This window comes from Penicillium canariense (assembly GCF_028826845.1).
Source record: "Penicillium canariense strain IBT 26290 chromosome Unknown utg000003l_segment0_segment0, whole genome shotgun sequence".
NCBI lineage: Eukaryota > Fungi > Ascomycota > Eurotiomycetes > Eurotiales > Aspergillaceae > Penicillium > Penicillium canariense.
In genome coordinates, this window is record NW_026622730.1 from 2,187,175 (window position 1) to 2,210,530 (window position 23,356).

General features: G+C 51.0%; 8 protein-coding genes across 8 annotated transcripts; 3 read left to right on the forward strand and 5 right to left on the reverse strand.

Moving 5' to 3' along the window:
• Positions 1-89: 89 nt before the first annotated feature.
• On the reverse strand, positions 90-1,181 carry N7482_005624 (ribosomal RNA processing 1 family protein; the record flags this gene model as incomplete). Its single annotated transcript, XM_056687749.1, has 3 exons — positions 90-895; positions 965-1,072; positions 1,133-1,181. 3 exons carry the CDS (start codon positions 1,179-1,181, stop codon positions 90-92), a joined length of 963 nt encoding a protein of 320 aa, XP_056543304.1.
• Positions 1,182-1,848: 667 nt separating this feature from the next.
• Positions 1,849-7,166, forward strand: N7482_005625 (uncharacterized protein; the record flags this gene model as incomplete). The annotated part of the gene is made up of 13 exons (XM_056687750.1): positions 1,849-2,704; positions 2,858-2,909; positions 2,964-2,980; positions 3,035-3,605; positions 3,674-3,757; positions 3,815-3,874; positions 3,930-4,119; positions 4,174-5,286; positions 5,352-5,669; positions 5,720-6,120; positions 6,181-6,542; positions 6,604-6,867; positions 6,943-7,166. 13 exons carry the CDS (start codon positions 1,849-1,851, stop codon positions 7,164-7,166), a joined length of 4,512 nt encoding a protein of 1,503 aa, XP_056543305.1.
• A 239-nt stretch (positions 7,167-7,405) lies between these two features.
• Positions 7,406-8,533, reverse strand: N7482_005626 (uncharacterized protein; the record flags this gene model as incomplete). Its single annotated transcript, XM_056687751.1, has 1 exon — positions 7,406-8,533. The coding sequence occupies one exon, from the start codon at positions 8,531-8,533 to the stop codon at positions 7,406-7,408; it is 1,128 nt and encodes a 375-aa protein (XP_056543306.1).
• A 729-nt stretch (positions 8,534-9,262) lies between these two features.
• N7482_005627 (uncharacterized protein) lies at positions 9,263-10,245 on the forward strand (the record flags this gene model as incomplete). The annotated part of the gene is made up of 2 exons (XM_056687752.1): positions 9,263-9,506; positions 9,554-10,245. 2 exons carry the CDS (start codon positions 9,263-9,265, stop codon positions 10,243-10,245), a joined length of 936 nt encoding a protein of 311 aa, XP_056543307.1.
• A 3,798-nt stretch (positions 10,246-14,043) lies between these two features.
• On the reverse strand, positions 14,044-14,579 carry N7482_005628 (uncharacterized protein; the record flags this gene model as incomplete). The annotated part of the gene is made up of 2 exons (XM_056687753.1): positions 14,044-14,483; positions 14,570-14,579. The coding sequence occupies 2 exons, from the start codon at positions 14,577-14,579 to the stop codon at positions 14,044-14,046; spliced, it is 450 nt and encodes a 149-aa protein (XP_056543308.1).
• A 1,382-nt stretch (positions 14,580-15,961) lies between these two features.
• Positions 15,962-17,180, reverse strand: N7482_005629 (ubiquitin domain-containing protein; the record flags this gene model as incomplete). The annotated part of the gene is made up of 3 exons (XM_056687754.1): positions 15,962-16,093; positions 16,144-16,886; positions 17,153-17,180. 3 exons carry the CDS (start codon positions 17,178-17,180, stop codon positions 15,962-15,964), a joined length of 903 nt encoding a protein of 300 aa, XP_056543309.1.
• A 416-nt stretch (positions 17,181-17,596) lies between these two features.
• N7482_005630 (uncharacterized protein) lies at positions 17,597-19,848 on the reverse strand (the record flags this gene model as incomplete). Its single annotated transcript, XM_056687755.1, has 3 exons — positions 17,597-19,580; positions 19,636-19,747; positions 19,803-19,848. The coding sequence occupies 3 exons, from the start codon at positions 19,846-19,848 to the stop codon at positions 17,597-17,599; spliced, it is 2,142 nt and encodes a 713-aa protein (XP_056543310.1).
• A 709-nt stretch (positions 19,849-20,557) lies between these two features.
• On the forward strand, positions 20,558-22,477 carry N7482_005631 (Lipopolysaccharide-modifying protein; the record flags this gene model as incomplete). The annotated part of the gene is made up of 1 exon (XM_056687756.1): positions 20,558-22,477. The coding sequence occupies one exon, from the start codon at positions 20,558-20,560 to the stop codon at positions 22,475-22,477; it is 1,920 nt and encodes a 639-aa protein (XP_056543311.1).
• Between the last annotated feature and the right edge of the window lie 879 nt (positions 22,478-23,356).

Here is a 23,356-nt window from a genome sequence, read left to right on the forward strand (position 1 = left end):
GGTTGCCTTTGAATCCAATTCATGTTTCGCTATAATATGCTGTACAAACACTGGAGTGCACATAGTGGCTGCTCTTTACATCAACTCTTTCAGTCGGCGAAGCCACCCCACTCTCCCTCACTATCCTCATCGTCCTCCTCTATCTTCCGAGAACGGACTCCCCACTCCACCAACCGATCATCATCAAGAGCCTGCGCAGCCCTTGTCCGTACGGGCTTGTAAGGGCTCTCAGTGCGCAACTTCTCCAGGGGCCGCAACAGCAGTTCCATGGGCACGTCGCCCTTGATCTTCCGATTCTTTGGCTCATCCTCCGAATCGGTCTCATCTCCCTCAAACTCAAACACCTTCTCCAGCTCATCAACCCAAAGGTCAATTAAGTGATAGCGCAGGCCATCCGGACCGTGCGGCATGGGAACGAAGTTCGGGTCCTTCTCATCCACAACGGGCTTGGATGAGTTATCCGGGTCGAAGTTGACAGGGCACAGAGGACCTTCTTCGATGATGGAGATATAAGCCTCGAGATCGGCCCATTTGCCATCTCCTTCCTCAGTCTCGTTCTCTGCGGGAGCGGTCTCGCTCTCCACCTGCTTCTTTTGCTTCTTTCCCCGGCCTTGTTTACCACTATCCTGTCGCTTGCGCTTCTTCCCATCTTCGGCCGCCCTTTTGTTCGATCCCTTCACAAAGACCTCGAATGCGACTCCGACATAGCAACGAATCAGGAAGAGGTACTTGTCCAACCGCAACCGATCCAGGGAGTGGAAATCACGGCCGATAGTAATCCAGAATGCGCGCAGGAAGCGGTGGACGGTGGCGTGAGGGAGAGATGGAACGAGGGAGTAGGAGAGTGCGCGGGCGAGAGCTTGTTGCGTGAGAGGTCTATCAGAGTGGTAAAAGCCTACGGGGCGAAATTGTCAGCCGCTCATGCTCAGTGGTAGATAGTAAGAAGTTGACAGCTTAATCATACAGAAAAAGAGACCCTTCCATAGCTTGACGAGGTCAACAAGGGACAGATCGTTGCGCGAGCGCAAGAATTGCGTGAGGGACTCGAGAGCCTTGTCGCGAACTTTGCGGTCTGGAGAGTGAACATGTCAGAATAATGGTGTCCAGACTTTGTTGTACTACATCAACATACCGCTTGAGGCAAGATCCCTCACGAAGGGAGTCTTTTGAATGTCCGCCATTATGCGAATTGAATGATGGTCTGGCTGACCGTCGATCTCGGCGATAAATTATTTTTTTTCTGATAGTAATTTTGCACTGTTTGCACTTGGCTTTAAGGTTTGTGGCCTGAGGTGCCAACCAGATCTGTGATCTCACCGCCCTGGAGAGCCTCATTACCTCCAAGTGAGCAACGTGAGGGTATGGAACATGTCTGACGAAATAGGAATGCAGATCTAACGACCGAATAATAATCCTAGCTCAAGATCTGGTACCTGAGTGTTTTGCTTCGTTTTGCAGCAAATTCTCGGGATGGAATGGCCGCATCCGGTATCTCCAGCTTTCCCGCTGGTTCTAGTCCAATACCAGTGCAGCATGAAGCTCCGCTAAGTCTTGACATCATGACTCTATCGCGGATCGAATGAAAAGCTCAGAGTCCCTGGTCTCAATGGCGGTAGCAGTAAGACTCAGTCTGTTGAAGACTGTGTTTTTGCCATAATGGTTGCAGGAACCCGCGCAAATGCGACCCTTCCATCTGTATCATCTGCAGCGCAGATCCTCAATGAACTTTCTTTATGTAGCTTCCCTTGATTTCCTCTCTGCCGATTGTAAGTTGTGTAACAAAGTGAACTCCTTCCCGTCCCCCTTCCCTATTCGCTCGTGGCCCCCATGAGCCATCAATCCTCCACGATGGCCGAAAGAGAGGAGGATCATGGGATCACCCAGTCCAGCTCCTCTCATGCCCGATCGAGCTCCGAAGCAGTTCCCGATGATGAAAGGGCCGTCTTCGAGTCTATCCGTCCCGAGGACCGAGAAGAGCTGACCCGCATCGCTTCCAACTTCCCCCGCCACCGCGCGGTGGATTCTGGTGTTGGGATGAACGGTATAGAACGAAAAGATACACTGGAAGATATCCAGCTGAGCGACCCCGTCCTCGATCCTACCAGCGACCAATTTGACCATTACAAGTGGGCAAGAATGAAGCTGAAGTTGATGGACAAAGAAGGAGTGCCTCTGCGCAAATCGACCGGCGTTGTATGGGAGAACTTGAACATCGCTGGCTCTGGCTCTGCGCTCCAGTATCAGAAAAATGTCGGCTCAGTGCTCCTTGCTCCATTTCGGCTGCAGGAGTATATCTCATTTGGGAGGTCCAATTCGCAGAAGCTAATTCTTCGCAACTTCGACGGTGTTCTTAAGAGCGGCGAGCTGCTTATTGTGCTTGGACGGCCTGGTAGTGGCTGCTCGACATTCCTTAAGAGTCTCTCTGGAGAACTTCATGGACTCAAAGTCGGGAAAGGCTCTGATATTCAGTACAATGGCATTCCCATGGAAAGAATGCACCGTGAGTTCAAGGGAGAGGTCCTTTACAACCAGGAAGTTGATAAACACTTTCCACACCTCACGGTGGGACAAACACTGCAATTTGCGGCGGCAGCGCGTACTCCAGAGCATCGGCTCAACGGGGTCAGTCGCGCAACATTCGCCAAGCATATTACACAAGTGGCCATGGCTGTTTTTGGTCTGAGCCATACATACAACACCAAAGGTACGTGTGCCTTATTCGCATGATTATTCGTGAAAGAGAGTCTCCGACCATCCTGTATCGGCCGTGGAATCAATCGACCTTGTCCTCTTCTGATCATCCTTTCACGCTTCTTGGGGTATAAACAGTGATATTCAGGACTGACCGAGTGTTCAGTCGGCGACGACTATATTAGGGGTGTTTCGGGGGGTGAACGAAAGCGAGTCAGGTATGTTTCAGCCCTTGTGATGTACATATTATCAAAATGTTAACGTTCATTCAGCATTGCTGAGATGGGTTGTAAGTTACTGACTACCCACGAAAGTCGTCCTGATTCAAGCTGATATCTTTAAGTGTCTGGTGCACCAGTAGGAGCTTGGGACAATAGCACTCGCGGCCTGGATTCTGCGAGCGCCCTGGAATTTGCCAAAGCACTACGAGTTTCAGCAAATCTTACGGGCTCCTGCCATGCGGTTGCGATCTATCAAGCCTCTCAGGCAATCTATGATGTCTTCAACAAGGTCATTGTCTTGTATCAAGGACGGGAGATCTTTTTCGGTCCATGCGACCAAGCCAAAGACTATTTCATCAGTATGGGCTGGGATTGTCCCGCTCGTCAAACAACTGGCGACTTCCTCACCTCAGTGACGAACCCGCAAGAACGGACAGTTCGAGATGGAATGGAGAACAAAGTTCCACGCACTCCTGACGAGTTTGAGGCGTACTGGAAAAAGAGCTCTAATTATGCTAGACTCCAGAAGGAAATCGCACAGTACCGACAGGAGTATCCTCCTGGAGGAGCTGCTGAGCATGAGTTTGACGAGACCAAGAGAATGCGACAGGCCAAGCACGTCCGGCCAAAGAGTCCCTATGTCATCTCTATCCCTATGCAGGTTCGGCTTTGCGTGAAGAGAGCTTATCAACGGTAAATTTTCTCATTTCCTGCAAACTTGCCGTGATTCTAGGGAACATCTGGTTGACTGACCTCTGCAGCATCTGGAACGATAAGCCTTCCACGCTGACGACCGTCATTGGGCGAATTGCCATGTCTCTCATCATCGGCTCCATTTATTTTGGGTAAGACTACCCTCTCCTATACGATTATGAAGTGAGTCACTGACTACTCTTCTTCAGAACCCCAAATGCATCTGCAGGTTTCCAGAGTAAAGGCGCTGCTCTGTTCTTCTCTGTTCTGTGAGTTCCCAATAAAACGAGAATTCAGGGGAATGATTCTTATATTGGTTTCCAGGATGAATGCACTTATCAGTATTACCGAGATCAACTCGCTCTACGATCAACGACCTGTCATCGAGAAGCAAGCTTCCTATGCTTTTGTTCACCCCTTTACAGAAGCCTTAGGAGGTATCGTCGCAGACATACCAGTCAAGTTTGTGTCCGCGGTGGTGTTTAATATTATCTTCTACTTTTTGGCTAACCTGGTTCGTTTTCTTCTAATTCTGGTCCCAATCAACCGATCCTAACCGTCTGTATAGCGATACGAGCCTTCTCAATTCTTCATCTTCTTTGTCTTTACCTTCCTCAGTACGCTGGCAATGTCATGCGTTTTTCGAACTCTGGCAGCATCAACCAAGACTCTTGCGCAGGCTATGTCCATGGCTGGAGTCATTGTCCTGGGTATCGTCATCTATACCGGCTTCGTTATCACTGCACCCGAAATGAGCAAAATTCCCTGGTTCAGCTGGATTCGTTGGATCAACCCCGTGTTTTATACCTTTGAAGCTCTGGTTGCCAACGAGTTCCACGGTCGTCGCTTTGAATGCTCTCAGTTTATCCCTGGGTACCCTACCTTGCCCGGTGACTCCTTCATCTGTGCTGTCCGCGGCGCTGTTGCCGGAGAAAGGACTGTCTCTGGTGACGCGTATATTCAAACTCAGTACAGTTACAGCTATGCTCACGAGTGGAGAAACTTCGGTATTCTCATTGGATTCTGGATGTTCTTCATGGCGCTGTATCTTATTGCGTCTGAGATCAACTCCGCTACATCCTCTACAGCTGAGTACCTTGTTTTCCGAAGAGGACATGTACCTGCACATCTGCGCCGTCTTGAGAAGGGTGGAAAGGGGGCTACTGTAGCTGAGGTCACACCAGCCACGAAGGATGCTGAGACTGAAGGAGACACTTCCGCCATTCCATCACAGCATGATATCTTTACTTGGCGGAACGTGTGCTACGATATCCCGGTCAAGGGTGGACAACGACGACTTTTGGATAATGTCTCCGGTTGGGTTAAGCCTGGCACTCTCACAGCCCTGATGGGTGTGTCTGGTGCTGGCAAGACTACTCTACTCGACGTTCTGGCCAAGCGCGTCTCAATTGGAGTTGTCACTGGGGGTATGCTCGTTAACGGCAAACCCCTCGACACTAGCTTCCAAAGAAAGACCGGCTACGTCCAGCAGCAAGACCTTCACCTACCAACTACGACGGTCCGAGAGGCATTGCGGTTTAGCGCTATACTTCGCCAACCGAAAACTGTACCAAAGAAGGAGAAGTATCAGTATGTCGAAGATGTCATCGACATGCTGGGCATGAAGGACTTTGCAGATGCAATCGTGGGTATTCCAGGAGAGGGTTTGAACGTGGAGCAGGTATGTTTCTGTTGAACAAATCAGTAGTTGAAAAATGACTAACTTCTCACCTATTTTGGATATAGCGCAAGCTTCTGACTATCGGTGTTGAACTTGCTGCTAAACCTGCACTGCTGATATTCCTGGACGAACCGACAAGTGGATTGGATTCTCAGAGCTCGTGGGCCATTTGCTCGTTTCTGCGGAAGCTGGCAGAGCACGGCCAGGCTGTTCTGTCAACGATTCATCAGCCGTCTGCTTTACTTTTTCAACAGTTTGATCGCCTCCTCTTTTTGGCAAAGGGCGGAAAGACTGTGTACTTTGGCGAAATTGGAGACCAGTCCCGAACACTACTAGACTACTTTCAAAGCAACGGAGCCCGGGTCTGCGGATCCTCTGAGAATGTAAGATGTCTTATCCTGGCCTTAACTCCGTTGTCACTAACAAAAGATAGCCTGCGGAGTACATGCTTGAAATCATTGGCGCTGGTGCTTCTGGCAAATCTACGAAGGACTGGTCTGTTACGTGGAATGAAAGCCAACAAGCGAAGGGTGTGCAAACAGAAATTGACCGGATTCATGATGAGAGAGCTTCGGCAGCCAGTACTGGAGATGTTTCCCAGTATGGTGAATATGCAATGCCGTTTATGACGCAACTGACGTATGTCACACACCGTTCGTTCCAGGGTTTCTGGCGCGAGCCGAGTTATGTGTGGGCCAAAATCTTGCTGGGTACTCTGGCATCTCTTTTCGTTGGGTTCACATTCTTCAAGCCGGACAGCTCGCTGCAAGGATTTCAGGATGTTCTGTTTAGTGCATTCATGCTGACTTCAGTATTTTCAACATTGGTTCAACAGTAAGTGGTTCATCGTCAATCATTCTGAATTCTGGATCTTAATTTATGATTCCTCACCAGAATCATGCCCAAGTTTGTCATCCAGCGCTCCCTCTATGAAGTACGAGAGCGCCCATCCAAGGCTTACTCATGGGCTGCGTTTCTCATTGCCAACGTCATCGTCGAAATCCCATATCAAGTCCTTGTTGGTATCATTTCGTGGGCCTGCTACTACTATCCAATTTATGGAGCGGAACAAGCTTCACAAAGGCAGGGTTTGATGCTGCTACTCGTCGTTCAGTTCTACATCTTCACGTCTACCTTTGCGTCTCTCGTCATAGCCTCCCTGCCTGATGCTGAGACTGGTGGCACGATCGCGACCCTGATGTTCATCATGACACTCACGTTTAACGGCGTCATGCAGCCACCAAATGCCTTACCAGGTAAGATAATGGGTTATAGTGAAGAGCTCCATACTATCTGCTAAAATTGTTCTCCATCTAGGTTTCTGGATCTTCATGTACAGAGTTTCTCCGTTGACTTATTTGGTTGCTGGTCTTACGGCTACTGGTTTGCATGGTAGAGAGATCGTATGTTCTACCGCTGAGCTGAGTGTGTTTAACCCTCCAGCTGGCCAGACGTGTGGTGCATACTTGGATCCATATGTCACAACTGCAGGCGGCCAGTTGTATAATTCCGCGGCTACAAGCAACTGCGAGTATTGTCGACTTACCAACGCAGATCAGTACTTGGCTTTGAGCAACATCTGTCAGTTAAATCCCCTTAGTCCCCCTGATTTCTCTTTACATATACTTTGAGCTCTAGTGGCTAATCAAGCCATAGACTACGGCGAACGCTGGCGTAACTTTGGTCTTGGCTGGGCTTATATTGGCTTCAATGTCTTTGGCACCGTGCTGATGTACTACATGTTCCGCGTTAAACACTACAATCCAACCTCACTGGTGCGGGGTATCCGCAGTGGCGCATCGCTACTCTGTCGTGTGTTCAAGCGGCGCTCAGGAACAACACCTACCGGCAAAGAGGCAGACAACGGCAGACTGGTTTAGGCAAACAGATATTTGTATCGGCAAATCTTCAGATGGGATTTTTCTCTGATTTCTTCCTTGTCTCGGCTTACTCTTTACTATCAACGTCTAATTTCTCCTGCGTTTTTTATTCGTGCCCAGTTCGCCGAAAATAAGCAAATAACACAAGTGTCTCGAAGGCGATTTTAGGGTTATAGAAGACCGAACAAAATTTCCCCAATGGTCTTCGAACCTCGGCACGGCCCTGTTGACTGGCCTTTCTAATCACATACTATATTTACAGCCTCTTGGATGCAACGATGCCACGTCTTATCCAACACCTTCGAAACGCACGATATCAACCTGGCCGATCTTCCTTCAAAATACCAGAATTTCTCCATCTCCTTTGATAACACGCAGTAATAGGCAAGGAGAATCAAGGCTCCTGGATGTCGCTCAGAGAGCAGGGTGACATATTCAGTCTTGACGCGCACCGGCCATCCCCCCAGGATACTCCACGTATTAATCTCAGATTTCATCTTCGCACGTTCCAGGTAAGCGAAAGACTCGGCTAACGCAGTCGCTGCTTCCTGGTATATCGCGATACTCTCTTCAGACCACGATCCATCCTTGGGAACGATTGAAAGGAAATAATCCAGGTGCGGCAAGTCACTGTCGCTTATATCTTCCTCTGTTTCCCAGGCTGCTGCCAAGGCACTAACAGGACCCGTTTCAATTCGATCCCACACATTGCAAAGCATGGAGCACCCGGCACGAATGAAGTGAAGCCACTGAGGAAGGACGACTTTTGGTCCGGTAGATATCGAGCCCGCGTTTTCGATTATGTAGAATGAGTTGTTTGTGTTTTCGATATCGGTTGCGAAGGAGTACACAATCAATAGATATGAAAAAGCCATAATAGCATCACAGTTTTCCTCTGTTGGATGGTCTATTGCGTAGCGAAACAGGGGAAGTGCTGAATCTTGGTGAGAACAGGCGCGAATGGTAAGATGCTGATGTTGTGTAGGGTCAAGATGAGCCATATGTAGAGCGGTACAAGCCAGGATGCCGCTTAATAAAAATTGCTGATTATATGCAAGGTCAGGCACAACGCTGAGCCAGATTTGCTCTGTGTGGTCGCTTGTCACGAAAGTCTTGTAGGATGAAGAGAAATAGTGTTTCAAAATCCGCAAGTCGAGCCCATCTAGGTTGTATTTTTCTCCTATATCCTGTATGTGAGGCGATTCTGCAAGAATAGGATCGGACGGGTGTGATAGGTCCTTGTTCTGCGCAATCCCAGTAAAGTATCGCAGCATGTTACCGCGAAAGAAAGTCTGCAGGAGAGCGGCACTCCAGTCGCGACTCGGTTCACCTTTGCAACCGTGCTTCGTTGACCAATGATTCTCCATTCTTTTGGTGGAGATGCAGAGATATTCACAACCAGGAGCCTTGCACCGCCATCCCTGCTCTAGTGGCAAGTAGGGCACTGGAAACTGGTCCGTACCTGAAAGTCTTACTTCTTCCGGCTTTCTCAACTTGAAATTTCTGATATATGCAATGTATGGCCGGCGCTTTTCGCGATAAATATGATGAATCTCTTTCAGATGACGAACAACAGCTCGTGGCTGAACGGCATAACGGCAGCTGGTGCAGATTAGCACCTCGTGGGCAGCGCTGTAGTGGAACAACTTCTGTGGCGGAAGCTCTGTTTGATTGTTATTTTCTGTCATTCTGTCATGGGGGCTAGTTACTTCGAAGCGAAGCTGTTTGCTGCAGTCCACTTTCAGTGTAGTTATTGCTAGGTAAGTCAAGTGAGAACAGCTGCGGGATAAAATTGCGCTAACCATGTCTAGTAACCGACGGTACCGTTCTGGTTTAGTGTGGAACGGCACCGTCGATTGTCTAGCCTGCTCTTTGCAAGGTATTCACCCTTCCTATAAATCTTGATGTATCTCCTAAGTCCGTCGGTTAGATAGTTGAACCGATTCCCAAGTTAGATCATGTCAGGATGCCTCTCAGATATATTTACATGCCAGCTGCCACCCCATGTACTGCAGTTCTCTACACACTCCTCACTGAACTTCCTCGTCTGATACAACTAAGCCAAGTATACTTCATTCCTGCTGGAAAATCCAACAATGCCATCCAACCTCCAACGAACTGTCCTCGTTACCGGCGGTACCTCTGGTTTAGGATACCATTGCGCATTGGCCATCGCCCGTCAGCGTCCGGATTACCAAGTTGTCATAGCGTCGCGATCGGATCCAACTGCTTCAGCAGACGCGTTAAACAGTCTCCTTGATCAGCAAAATGTCCAATTTCTGAAATTGGATCTATCATCTCTCGCTAATGTCCGCTTATTTGCGGCAGACTGGGAAGCACGTCACTTTCCTCCAATCCAGTCACTGATCTTCAATGCGGCCTTGCAGTTCCCCGGGGGGTCGAGTATACGGAGGACGGCTTTGAAAAGACCTTCGCAATTAGTCACATCGGCCATGCTCTGTTGTTTTCTCTCCTGAGACCCTATCTCGCCAACACTGCTCGCGTCGTGATCGTCTCAAGTGGAACCCACGATCCCGAGCAGAAGACTGGCATGCCTGACGCAAACTACCAGTCTGCAAAGGACCTTGCTTATCCGCCGTCCGCATCAGTCGGCAAGAATGGTCGGCAGCACTACACCAACACGAAGTTGGCTAATGTCCTTTACTCGTATGCCTTACACCGGCGCTTTGAATCCATCAATGAGAAGCATGGGAGGCACTGGACAGTTGTTGCTTTTGACCCTGGCCTTATGCCAGGGACGGGTCTTGCCAGGGGTGCTCATTGGGTGCTGAAATTTCTATGGTCGCGAGTTCTACCGAACATTATCCCGTTCTTGCGCCTGGTTCTCAGCCCCAATGTGCACAGGCCCCAGGAATCAGGCGAGTCTTTGGCTCGGCTGGCTGTTGACTCGGATGTTGAAGGCATGAGTGGGGTCTATTTTGAGGGGAGAAAAAAAATAAAGTCGAGTACAGCGAGCTATGACGAGTCCAAACAGGAGGATCTGTGGCAGTGGACGATTACCACTTTGGTGAGAGATGACAAGGAGAGGGCTACATTTTCTTTGAGTACTTTGATTTGATATCGGGTGGACTGTCCACTGTATCGATTCCCGATTCACACCTGAGTGGAATACCTACCTAGGTTTCGTTTTACTACGTAGCCAATCTCACCTGATTGGTGCTATCTAATGGCCTTGGGAGATAGGCTTGTCTTTGAAATATATATCCAAAACCCTCATACCTCGTATCCTGCAACCTACCAGCCAAAAAAATCAAAAGCGCAAGACAAAAGCGACAATATCTAATTTAAATGAACAACAATGAGTTCCTAGGGTAGGTTCTTTATCAAAAATTTTGACGGTGTCTTGAGCTTGCAACATCCGCACAGGGAAATTGAGATGACGCCGCTAAGCCTAACTTAGAAAAACTTTTCAAAGGTTAATAAAACAGCGGGCCGTCATTCCAAACAAGAACTAGCATCATTGGTCTAGTGGTAGAATTCGTCGTTGCCATCGACGAGGCCCGTGTTCGATTCACGGATGATGCACAGCTTATATATATATTTTTTTTCCCCCATCTCCACGGACAATAGATGCCGTGGATGTTATTGATCTTTGTCTTCTATTTAATAGGAAAGGTCGCCAAGATAATCATACAAGAATGGAAAACTCCGCCAAGCAATGCAAGATCCACTACAGCGATGCATCCAGTGAACTCCAGCGCTCACTAGGCACAAAACTAGGACAGCCCATGATGTCGGGACTTCCATAGTATACCTTCGTATACCTTTCTGCAACGAGATCAGCATGCAGAGTCTTGATAATGGACTAGAGTGCTAAATCATGGTGAAGTAATTCAAAGGAAGATTGATTGTCCTTGTACCAGGGGGATTAACTGAGACTATATACAACGAGAAGGTCGAGTTGATTTTCCATCAACTTGGTTCTTCGTATAGACAATGCGGGAATTGATTCCGATGGCGCGGCTTGATTCCTGGTCTACACCAGCCGCATATCACAACGCATGGCCCACCCAGACCATGATTCAGTGTCCACGTTTGACGTTGTCACCGCCACCTCACAAATGCACGCCTTGCACAATCCGGAGACTGATGTAAAATGTACTCGAGCCGCAGCCCTAATTATCTCCTTGAAGGGCTTGATGGATCTGAGGGCTCGCACCGAGACCCTCCTGGCCATATTCAAGGGTATATAGGCTCAATTTAATCTCGGAAGAGAGACGCCTCGGCGTGATTTTTAACCTGGCCCTTGAAGAGAGGAAAGAAGAAAAAAGGCGATCGAAAGGGCGAGGTCGGGTCCAGAACAGCGTATTGGGGTGCCAAACCCAAAAGGCAAAACTAACCTGAACAGGCAATCCACAGGCCGCCGTCTACACAGAATTTGAGGACCTGTGGGTTTGACGCCGAAAATGACGGCCTTTGACGCGACGCTAAAAATGGCTGCCTTTTCACCCGTGACGTCGGACAGCGAGCCGACGCTTCAGTACCCTACTATTTTGCACCTAGAGCCATTAGTCATCATCATCTGCCCTGATGATTGGAGCTCGTTCAAGTCATTCCCTTAAGATTCCACCTGCGAGCGAAACGACGCCGAAAATGGTTCCCCTCTGCAGTCCCTCCCACTCTCTCTTTTCGCCCTACCTGGCCGGGCGCCTATAGGATGCCTCTTCCCCTCCCTCGTCGTCCTCATATTCTCCCAATCCTCTCCTCGTCCCCCACCCTCACTTCCCCAGTCGCCTTTGTTGCCCTTGTTTCAGGATTGCAACCTTGGCCATTTATTTTGGCTTTTCTCTATGGCAACTGTGCCTGTTCGGTCGGCCTAGGACGATGAGCACCAATACTGGACTGACCTGATTCTTTACGAGGAAACACGGACCAGACTAGAACATTTCCGTACTCTTGGATGGCTACCTCCAAATTTTAAACCGAGGACGTTACTAAGTATTGCCGTTGTCAAACGCTACTAAGCAAAAGTGAATGAGAAATAAGTATAATCTCCCGTATAGACCAAAAGGTAAAGTTGGCTTTTTATAATATGAAGAAGGCCGGGCCTGATTAGCTTTTGAGGTCTATATTATTTTATCTAAACTTGAGAGAGTATATTAGCTCTGTAATCATAGCCGATGACTCGATAATATTAGCCCCGTCTTACGCGCGTATTATAGCCACTTATAAAAAACAGCCTATTGCTTCTGTAATTGTTCAAAATTCGTATCTTCGTATCGGATTTGGCCGTAGCAACGGGCCCCACAGAGGATAACGTGAACCCTCTGGGGCAAAAGTAGGCGGCGCCACTCAGGGCTAGCCAGCAATCCTGAAAACAAGCCTTGGTTGTTTCCCACCAATTCTCGCCGCTAGTGCGAATACCACGACTATCGCCTAGGCATTTGAACCGATGAGCGACTAAATGTACCCCTGAAATGAGGCTTGATGATACGAGGTTTTCTTTGTAGTAAGCATAGATGCGGACACCATGATGATATGAAGGTCTCGCATATCTTCTTGAAAATGGCCAGCCAGCTATTTAGTCATTCGTTCAGGCTTTGTGTTACCTAAGGGAGAGAACTTGAAGAGCCTGTTCACTCGTTTACAGGCATCATGGTGCGCGTCTCTTTCCTCCTCGCATTGGTTGCCAGCACCGTGGCTGTTCCTACACCCGATCCCCTCTACGAGGATACGGACGACTGCTCCTTTGAAGAGGATCTGGTCGACGTTCTCTTTTGGCTACCCAAAGGACCTGCCTTTTGCAGAGACCTTCTCCACATATCTTCCGATGTAAGGTGCATCACTCAATCGACAACCGTGACAGTCGTGGATCCCTCAGCACCATAACCGAGTCGATCACATCCACATTTACCTCAACTCCGGCAGCAGAGACTACCTAGGTGACCATCACCGGCACTGATGACTCTTTGTCGACCCTCACCGATGTCCAGACAGTACTTGCTACCGACGTGCTCACCACTGTTGCTCTGACTGATGCAGTCACTGAGACCATCGTGAAGGATTCAACTAGCCTCACCACAGACACCTTTACTTATTTGACCACCGCCACGGTTACGGATTTGACCACAGAAACCATCACTCAGGCCTTCACGAGCACTGCCACTGAGTACTCAACAATCTCTGTGACGGACTCCATTTCTGACACAGTGACGGATATCTTCACCCAGTTCTACACCAACTACCACACCGAGACCTTTGTTATATCACTCACGGACACTATTACTGCCACGGACACCCAGGATGTTATCGCGACTCAAACCGACGTCTCTACCGCTACCCAAACCGACCAGGAAACAGTTACAGAAGTGGCTACCACGACCAGCACATCGTCTGTTACTTCGACAACGACCACCATCCTCACTGATGCAATGACCACCACATTGACGACAATTGTCACTGCTGCTAATAAGCGAGATCTCACAGCAGCTACTGAAATCTCTACCCCCGCGGCCTTGACTGAATATTCACCCGGTGAATTGTCCAGTGCCTGCTCCGAGCTACACCTCCAGCCGGAGACATCTACGGAGTTCGTCACCACGACTCAAACGACGACCACCCACCCCACCGCTGCTGGAGGCTCGCTGGCTTATGTTACCCAGTTTGTTACCGTCTGGGAGATCATCGCTGCCCCCGCCCCTGAAAGCACAGTGACCTTGACCGACATTGTGACAAACAACCCTTCCACCACGACTCTAGATGTCTTCTCTACAATTTACACGGATATTTCGTCCTTTGAAACAAACACTGTTACAGCCACCGCCACGGTAGATCATATCACCACGGTAATTGACTCGGCCACCGTCGACATCACTGCCTGGGCAACAACTGTTATGACTGAAGATGTCACAACTTATCAGACTTTGACCGCGACCAGCGAGGTCTCCACGACGCTGACAAATAGCGAGTTCATCACAGTGACTCTGGATGAGACTACTACAGTCACCACAGATGTCACTGCTTCCACCACGCAGTCGGCCACTCTAGACATCACAGACATTTTGACTGTCACATCCACCTCATCCGTGACCGTGACCGTGCCTACCACTGTTGAAACCACAGTCACTAGCACCATCTCCGTAACCGATGCGGAAGTGGTAACTGCTGTGGTAGATGTCACTGCCACGCAAACAACGTCGACCACGACAACTGTGACCATAAGCACAACTGCGACCTGTGGCGCCAACCTCGTGAAAAGTCCAAATTTCCAGATAGGAAACTCTTTCTCTCTCGCCGACTGGATGTTCTCAGGTAGCGGAAGCACAATGACGTCTGCTACTGGCTTAGAAATTGGGACTACCTATGTGTTTTATTATGTTGGCGTCAGCCCCCAAACGTATACGCTCTCTCAGTCACTGGCCACTGTCCCGGGAGTTACCTACACTGTGTCATTTTGGTGGAGAGGGGGCAATAGCACTACAACCGCGTCAATGACTGTTACACTTGGATCCCACAGCCAGAGCTATCAATCTTCACAGAGTCAACTCGCCGACTGGCTTGAGGAGACATTTACCTATCAGGCTACTTCCTCGTCCTCGGAGCTTTCGTTTAAGTTTGTCCCAAGCAGCAAGTCTGTAGGGTATCAGATAGGCCTGATCAGCGTTGAATGCTGTGAGAGAGAGAGAGAGAGAGAAAGAGAGAGAGAGAAAGAGAGGGAGAGAGAGAGGGGGGCCATTTAGGCCTTACTGCGATAATTCTTTTCTATAAAGCAACTGTCTTTATCTTCTCCTCGTTATATTTCATAAGCAGTTTGATTATTCCTCTATTAAAATTACCGATCTCCTTGTACCTACATGCCTTGTTCATCGGGAGCTACCTGCTGAACGTAAAAGGGCAAAACTAACCGCATAGCATAATTCACAGGTCCGCCGTTTACACGTTCAATGGAGGTGGTTCAATGGTGGGGTAAAGGCTGTGGGTAAAAGGCTGTGGTGAAAAGGTGGTCAAACAGAATAGTGGTTAAACAGGTTGTGGTTAAACAGAGTAGGGTTGAGCAGCCTAGTGGGGGTAAATGGTAGAAAGCGGTTAGCAATAAAAGCCTAGTCAACAAAGAAATGGTCAGACCTCTAGCAATGAGTAAGTAGTAGCTCACGAGCTGCCAGATTTCCATTACCTCAAAATCAAGTCGTTGGCTGGATCTTCCGTTGGTTTGACTCAAACCTCTTCAACACCCAATAATTAGTTTCCATCTGGAGCTAAACGCGCCGTGGTTTTCCACCACTGGTAAAAAGAAGTGGCCAAGGATGACGCCGGAGTGATGGCGTTGCTAGATCAACACAGCTTGCACGGAAGACACCGCCGCTGCACTTCACGGAAAGAACATTATAGAGGGTTTTTAGGGTCCGATCGCATAAGTAGGCTAATAAGGCTATTTAGTAGGCTTAGCGAGCAACAAGGGCTCCACCAAGGTGTAGTGGGTGTGGGGGAATTGGCCATAGGATCAATTATTGTATAATCGCCAATATAAGATTAATCGATATTGTTTTGGTAGAGATATCTCGATACAAAATTAAATAACTAGAGATGGTGTCCGGGCCGATTGTGAATTACGTTAAGAGTAGCTGATGACATAAACCAAAGATCGGAGATTAAGAAAGAGAGATGAGATAGAAAAGAAAGTTGAGAGACAATGGGGTATTATGCAGAGAACATCAGATAGGATGAGAGACGCCAAACGCTGCAGAAAAGGAGACGAAGAAGCCTGGGAAGGAAGGAATGCAGAATGTAGTGGAGACCCGGCGCGGAGGCGGCAACAAGCAGAGATTGAGATCCTTTCAAACAGAACCCCGAGAAGCAATTAGGGCATTGACGACATGGCCAGGCTGCCACCCTTGCTCAGGAAGCGAATCATGCTCTTTGAGCATGCGGCCCAGGTAGGCGATGCGCACACGCTGGTGGCTCGGAATCTGGAGGATAATCAGAATGAAACGGCCGCCTGGAAAGAAGAACAACATACTCTTGCCTCCTGCTGCACCTTGCGAGCCAGAAAGCCCACGCTCTGGCCTTTCCCCAGCAGCAGCATCAGATCCGGCCCACCGCGATCACTCAGTCGGGCCTGGACGCGGATCAAGTCTCGCTCGCTAGTCTTGCCCTTTTCATCTCTCCGCCGCTCAATATCGTCGGTGATCAATTCGTCGCCGGAGGCGTCGTCCGTAGCAAGTTTACCATCCGATAATGCTTCCGTATCCTCTTCTTCCTGTATAGCCTCGCCACCGTGAGCGATATCGTCCGTAGCGAGCAAGGTCGTCTTGGCCATATTTTCGGGGTCGCTGACGATACACTGCGGCAAGCGATATAGCACGCCCTGCTCGTCATAGCAGCCCTCGCAAAGATCTCCCGTTGGAATAGTCACTCCTGCGGCATCGACGATGCTCTGCGCCGTGGCTAGGTCCCCCCCGCGCATCAGGGTAATCGCTGTGGATAGGGCGTCCCATACCTCGGGCCGGCCGGTCACCCGGGTCTCGAAGAACTCGCGGCGCTCGCGGTCCAGATCGTCGCGTGTCCAGGTGCGGCGCTTGCTACACCAGACGTGCAAGCGCACGGGCTCATTGTAGTGTTCACTCAGCGGGAGGTTTGGAGCGCGCCGCACTCGGCGGCGACCGGTCTGTGTGGTTGTGGAGGCTTCGACGCCGGCATTGCCAGTCGCTCGCGCGAAGCCGTCGTCGGTGATCTCTCGATCTTCATGGGGGTGGTCATCGTCTCGCGACGGTATGGATGAGCAGCAACCCTGTCCACCGAAGGCAGAAGAAAGTTAGTTTCGCGCGCCAAGCTGGGTGCCCTTGATTCCAAGCGGCTTTGGGAGTTGCCTGGCAGATGCGGAGATCCGAGGAGGATCGGCGAGTGGTGTGATGAAGCGGACATTAGACATCAGACATCAGACATCAGACATCAGACATCTGCCAGGCGCTTCCTTGGCCAAGCTGCGGAGGATAGTCCCCTGCGTTTGACGTGAAGGGGTGACTTACCATCGTGCATGCGACTTGGACACTCCATAAGCTGAAGAGAGTGGCGCAGGTTGGGTTGAGGGGAGGGGCCGAATGAAGGTGGACCCAAAGGGATCCAAGCTCCCGGACTTTTTTTGGGGCTACAGCCGAATCAACCAAGTCCTTCTTGAGGGCGAGCTGCGAACAAGATGGACAGGGAGGAAAATAGATGCAAAGACACCAACCGGGAACATTCCACGAATCTTTTTGGCTTCAGACAAGCTTTTATGATGATGTCAGGCGATTCGCGCATCTACTCCCTCCCGCTGCGGTCGGGTCGGAGATGTACAATCGTTGTACAACGCCTCCACCCGCTCTACATTTACATCGACGTAGCATACTAGGCTGCCTCCATGGGGATTCAGGTTTCATGTAATATGGTACATTTATTGTGGGAGGGGGGGAAGATATGTCCAATCTTTTCCGCTAATCTTCGTCATCACTGCCAAAGATGGCCTTAAAAACGGCGTCGCCCGGTCGCTCAGCCTCGAGGGCCTCGTTGCGCTCCGGCTCGACGACTGGTGCAGGTGGATGGGCCATTTGCGGGCCTGATGCATGGTCTGATCCAGCGGCATCGGAACTAGCGGCTAGCGGCTGGCGGCCCGATTCCATGAGGATCATGTTCATCACCTCCTGTGACACGAGCTCTTTGCGGGCTGCTGTATCTGTCTGGGAGCCGCCGGGATGGACGCGAGTCCCAGGCCCGCTATCTGAGCCTCCAGACTGTTCCCCGGGATCAAGTTGTACGTGGCCCGGGGGTTTGACATTGAAGCGCTTGCACAGTAGACGAGAAGGATAGAAAGATATTGAACTGCGGGTCATTTGCCCGAACATGCCAATCTTGGCAGCCGCCACAGCGGGGGGATCTGCTTTTCCAGCGGGGCGACTCAAAGGGGAATCAGTGGGGTCCGGGGCATCAGAGGCCACCTTGGGCCCCGAGGAAGCCGACGTAAATCGAGATGCCATAATCCCGGACATGGGCTTGAAGACCTCCGCCGCCCGCGCGAACTCTTGCATCTCGGTGACCCATTCATCGGTGCTGGATCCAGGAAGGCGATCGGGAAGAGAGTCGCGGACTTCTGCTCGCACTTCAAGGAAGGTCCGATAGCGCGCGCGTTTATTCTCGTCTTCTGAATAGGGCATCCATCCGCTGACGGCGCGAGACAAGGCCTGGACGGCAGTCTGCTTGTCCAACTTCGGCACGAGATCCCAAAGATCTTTTCGCTTTTGGGCATCAGATGTTGCGAAGCCTTTCGGGGCCCCTTCACTCAGGGCAGGGGGGAGATTGGTGTTTCCAGTAAGCTTCGCGATGCGCTCGCGAGCTTCGGGGGTCATCCAATCGAAAATCGATTTCCCTGGGAGTGGAGCTTCTCCCAGAGCTGCCGCTCTTGAGGTAGGATCCAGCGAGGACGCCTTGGCCGCCTCCGCTGTAGATACGTAGTTCGAGGAGTCCCGTTCGGTTGATGCGGGCTGTTTGGTAGACTTCCATCCCTCTGGGATTGGAGGCGGCTCGTACTTCTTCTCCGAGATAGAAAGGCCGGACAAGCTATCGGCCAGAACGAATCCGTCCAGCGGCAATCGTCCGTCACGGCATTTTCTGAAGCCTCCAGCGGTGCGAGCCGCTGCGACCTTCTTTGAGATGAAGACGGGGTTGGCATCCAGTAGGGGGTTGGCTGCTGCGATCGTTGGCTTCCCCTCCTCAGCTTTGCCCTTCTTCTTTTTCTTCTTGTCGCCGCCAATGGTTCTGCTGTAGGATATCTGTGGACCGAGGGAGTACGGATCTTCATCGTCGGACCCAGTGTCGTTGAGGATACCGACGCCGAACCCGCCTCGTCGAGAGTCCTTCGTCTTCGGCCTTGATTTCTGTTTGACCGCCAGGCGCCCTCCAAAGAAGGAATCGGAGTCCTCCAGTTCATCGCGACTGGTCTCAGGGGCCTCAAGACGAGACTCGCCCTCGAAGCCAAGGCCTTTGAAATTCGTTTTGCGAATAAAGGATACCATGGGGGGGTTCTCCGGCGCGAACAGATACGTTTGCTCCGTGCCATCCCGACTGGCAGCTGTGCTCTCGTCCAGGTTGGGTTGACGCCGCACTTTGGGGCCAATGCCTTGACCCTCACGCCAGCCCATCCTCTTCAGCAGTTTGACTCCCATTGTCTCTCCGCCAGCCTTGAGGAGGTCCATGAGTCCCGCCCTTCGCGTCGCATCTGCATCGGATGACCCAAACCCTGCAAATCCTTCCGTGGTGTGTAGTGTTCGTGACTCTTCTTGTTCTCTGAGGTCCTCTTCATCCATGAAATCCTCCGGTCGTTGTTGCTGGCTTGCCTGTTTCGCATCGCGCGCACGGTTTTGGCGGGAGGAGACGAAGCTCGCCGGAGTCCATCCTTCCTTAGAGCCGACTGTATTGAAGTAGCTGGGGCAATTGTTAGCAATTGCGCGCAATAATCCGCGTATCGGGAATCGCTTACCCAGCACTGAAGCCACCCGTGAAAGCACCATGTAGTCGCTTCCGTCCCCGCTCATCCGTAACCTCCTGCTTCCACACCGGCAGGTACGAGCCATCATCACGTCCGCCCGCCTCTAGTGGGGGGGAGGGGCGTCCCATAAAAGGCGTAGGGCGACTGTCCTGCCTGACCAGCCTGATCGGCCTCAAAGGTAGCGCGCGGACGCTTCGCGGCCATGGTTTTGGGGACGAGCTCTCAACCGCGTGAGAAGGGAAGGCAGCCGGCCCCCAGATATTCGAGTGTGATTCGTAGAACGCCTAGCGATAGCGGAGCTGCGTTTCTTGGCGGTGCGAAGCCAATCACCGTAGGTGGATTGTCCCGCCCGCGGAATTTCCGGGACTTGGGCCCCGTTGAGTGCGGCCCCAGTTTAATCAGGACTAATTGGAGCCGCAGGGGTGAGAGGACTCGTCGTCGGGGTTAAGGTTGACACCCAGCACGAGGCTGGTCGGTATCCCGACACCTGTGGGGTACTGCAATTGAAGAGAGATATGTACTGTACTCCGTCGATATGAGAAACTGGATATGACGAAGACGAGCAGAAAATAATGCCACGGCCGCCACCGCGCCAAGCCGAACGTATGCAAGCCGCACTGGCGTGGTGGCTCTCAGCAAGTGGCGGCGACTGGCCCCGAATGGGAGAAAGGCCTAAATGTTGTCTGGCGGGATTTCTCTCCACTCTAATCTCTGGCACGCTTAGGGGTTCTCCTCTCCTCTCCTCTCCTCTCCTCTCCTCTCTTCAACGATTTTCTCTCCCTTTTTGCCATGTGCATCCCATAGCGCTGTTTCCCCTCCCTCCCTTGCATAGCTGGAGTTTTGTTATTTCCCCTTCTGGCGCCCGGATCTCGCCTCCGGTGTAGTCCTGGGAATCTCCCCCTTGGCTTCCAGAATGCTTGGCGCCAACAGCTTCGCGGGACGGCGCAAGTCACTCTACTTGTGCCTGGCCTTTGCAGCAGCGGTGATTTGTTTCCTAAATCTCATTTTCCTGACTCGCACCGTCGACCACACCACCCTTCGCCTGCCTGGCCTGTCTTTTTTCCGCCCCCAACACAAACACCTCGAAGGCACCTATGCGCGCGATCAACACCCAATTAGCGATTTGATGAACGAGGCCAATCGTCGCTGGCAACAATACGAGCAGAGTCGCTCAACTAGCTTCCGCGAGACCGTCGCCAAGTACCGCGAGACCTACGGACGCCACCCGCCGCCGGGTTTTAAGGAGTGGTATCAGTATGCGCGCAAGCATAATGTCCACAATGTCGACGACTTCCAGCAGATCACCGGTGACCTACGCCCATTCTGGGCCGTTTCTCCCAAAGAAATCCGACAGATGGCGGCCCGCTTGCAGCAGAGTCCCGGAATTGCGGGGGTGCGCGTTCGCGATCACAAGGTTGTCTCGCACTCGGAAGGGTGGCGCGTCGAAACTCTGGCAGCCGCAGTTGACCGGCTCGCCGAATACTTGCCGGACATGGATATCGCCATGAACACCATGGACCAGCCCCGTGTCATGGCGACCTACGAGGATATCCAAAACCATCTGCAGGTCGAGGAGAGCACGAGAGCCATTCCCGAGGACGCCGCGGACCAGTTCACTCAGGGGATGGATGGATTCTACAACGAAGAGGCAGGTGTCAACGAGGATCTGGATCCGGGATGGTTCTCTGTTGCTGGCAAACCCTACATGGATTTTGCGAAGGAGGCCTGCCCGCCCAACTCCCCAGCTAGAGGCTCCAACTTGACTTTGCAAGACGCGGATAAGCTGTACAAATCCTCGTATGGCGACTTTGTCTCTAACTTTACCGGTTCCTCGGATCTCTGCATCGTAGGACCCGAGCTTGGAGATAAGCATGGTTTCCTCTTCTCCGCCTCGAGCAACGTCATCACGAGAAAATTGCTGCCCGTCTTCGGTGAATGCAAGGTCAGCGTGAACAACGACATCCTCTTCCCGGCGAACATGTACTTCTTGAAAGACCCTCGTTATGTCTACAACTCGAAGCACGACTTTGAGTGGGAGGACAAGACTGACTCCCTGCTCTGGCGCGGCGTGACCTCTGGGGGTATCCAGGTGGAGGACAACTGGTTCAAGCTGCACCGTCAACGCTTCGTGCGGATGGCCAATGCCACCGAAATGGACCTGGAGAAGGTCTCGATCCTCTCCAAGGACAGCCGCGAACAGTACCAGATTGTCGATGACTTCCGCCCCTCTGACTTCGCCACGTCTTATTTCGACGTCGGTTTCACCGAGGCTTGGGGCTGCATCCCCGACTGCCACTTTTACGAGGGTGTCTGGACATACAAGGAGCCCAAGGCATTCTCGGAGCAGTTCAAAGCCAAGTACTTGGTCGACATCGACGGCCACAGTTTCTCCGGCCGCTGGCGCGCCTTCCACCAGAGCAAGTCGCTCGGCCTCAAGGCTACCATCTTCCGCGAGTGGCATGATTCGCGCCTCTTCGCCTGGCGCCACTTCGTCCCCATGGACAACCAATACGGCGATCTGTACTCCTTGATGACTTACTTCATCGGGCTGCACCCGTCCGCCTCCGAAGACCCCCTCCCGAGCCACGGGCCCTCCGTGCCCCGCCACGACTTCGAGGCCGAGGTGATTGCCGCCCAAAGCCGCGAATGGGCGCATCTCGCACTACGTGATGAAGACCTGGAAATTTACCTCTACCTTCTCCTTCTCGAGTACGGGCGTATTGTCGATGACAACCGTGATAACATCGGGTATAGTGGCGACGGAAGCGAGCTGGACCACTTTGACGCGCAACACCCATTCCCCCAAGCATTGCAGCCTCTGGTCGATGGGTGATTGATGACATTTTTCTTCCCTCCGGGGCGGTATTAAATATGCATATCGGTTTTTTCTCCTTTCCTTTTGGAGACCTGTTAATATTTTTTTTTGATTCCCCTTCATGCATGTATCTATCCCATGTCCTGATGACCGACACTACATATTGTCACGATCTATTACCCTTTTTGTCCCTTTTCGAATTACCCACAAAGCTGTAGTTCACATAATATCAATGTTTAATTGAACACATTACCATTGTCTAAATGGATCCGGGGCTCATTCTGATAACCATTTGTCTCTACACCTCTTTAGTTCTGACAACTCTGTATTAGAAAAAGAACTATTAAGACTCGCTTGTACTGATATGGATACCTCCTAACTGAGGAAGCTATCTCTATCGCAGTTGGATGGTGGAACAGCTGAATTCGGACATCTGTTCTACGTAGCTCTTTCTAGACACTAATTATCAGGAACCAGGAGATAAAGGAGGTCCATTAGGTGATGGTCCACTTTCTGAATGGGTTTCGGAAATTAGTTTAGGTTACTTCATGATGAGCGTATATTTAACTGATTCCCAAGCAAATGGAGCATCTAAGCGGCAGCGACTCACATAAAAATGTCCCGCCTAATAGAACGGTGAACTCGAGCGTTGTAACCGCCGAGTATCGGCCCCATCGACCATGGGATCTTCCCAATAGCGATGCTACTTGTTTCAAGTATCATCCGGTCCATCAATCTGATCGTCAATAGTATCCCATTGAAGATCTCCAGTACTAGAGCATACCGATATCGCTAGACTCGTGACATTTGTCTCATTTATATTTAGGTAAAGGCTATACGAAAACGAAACCTAAATCAGTCCACTACTGGCTAAGTGAGGCTTCTTTGAGACATAAC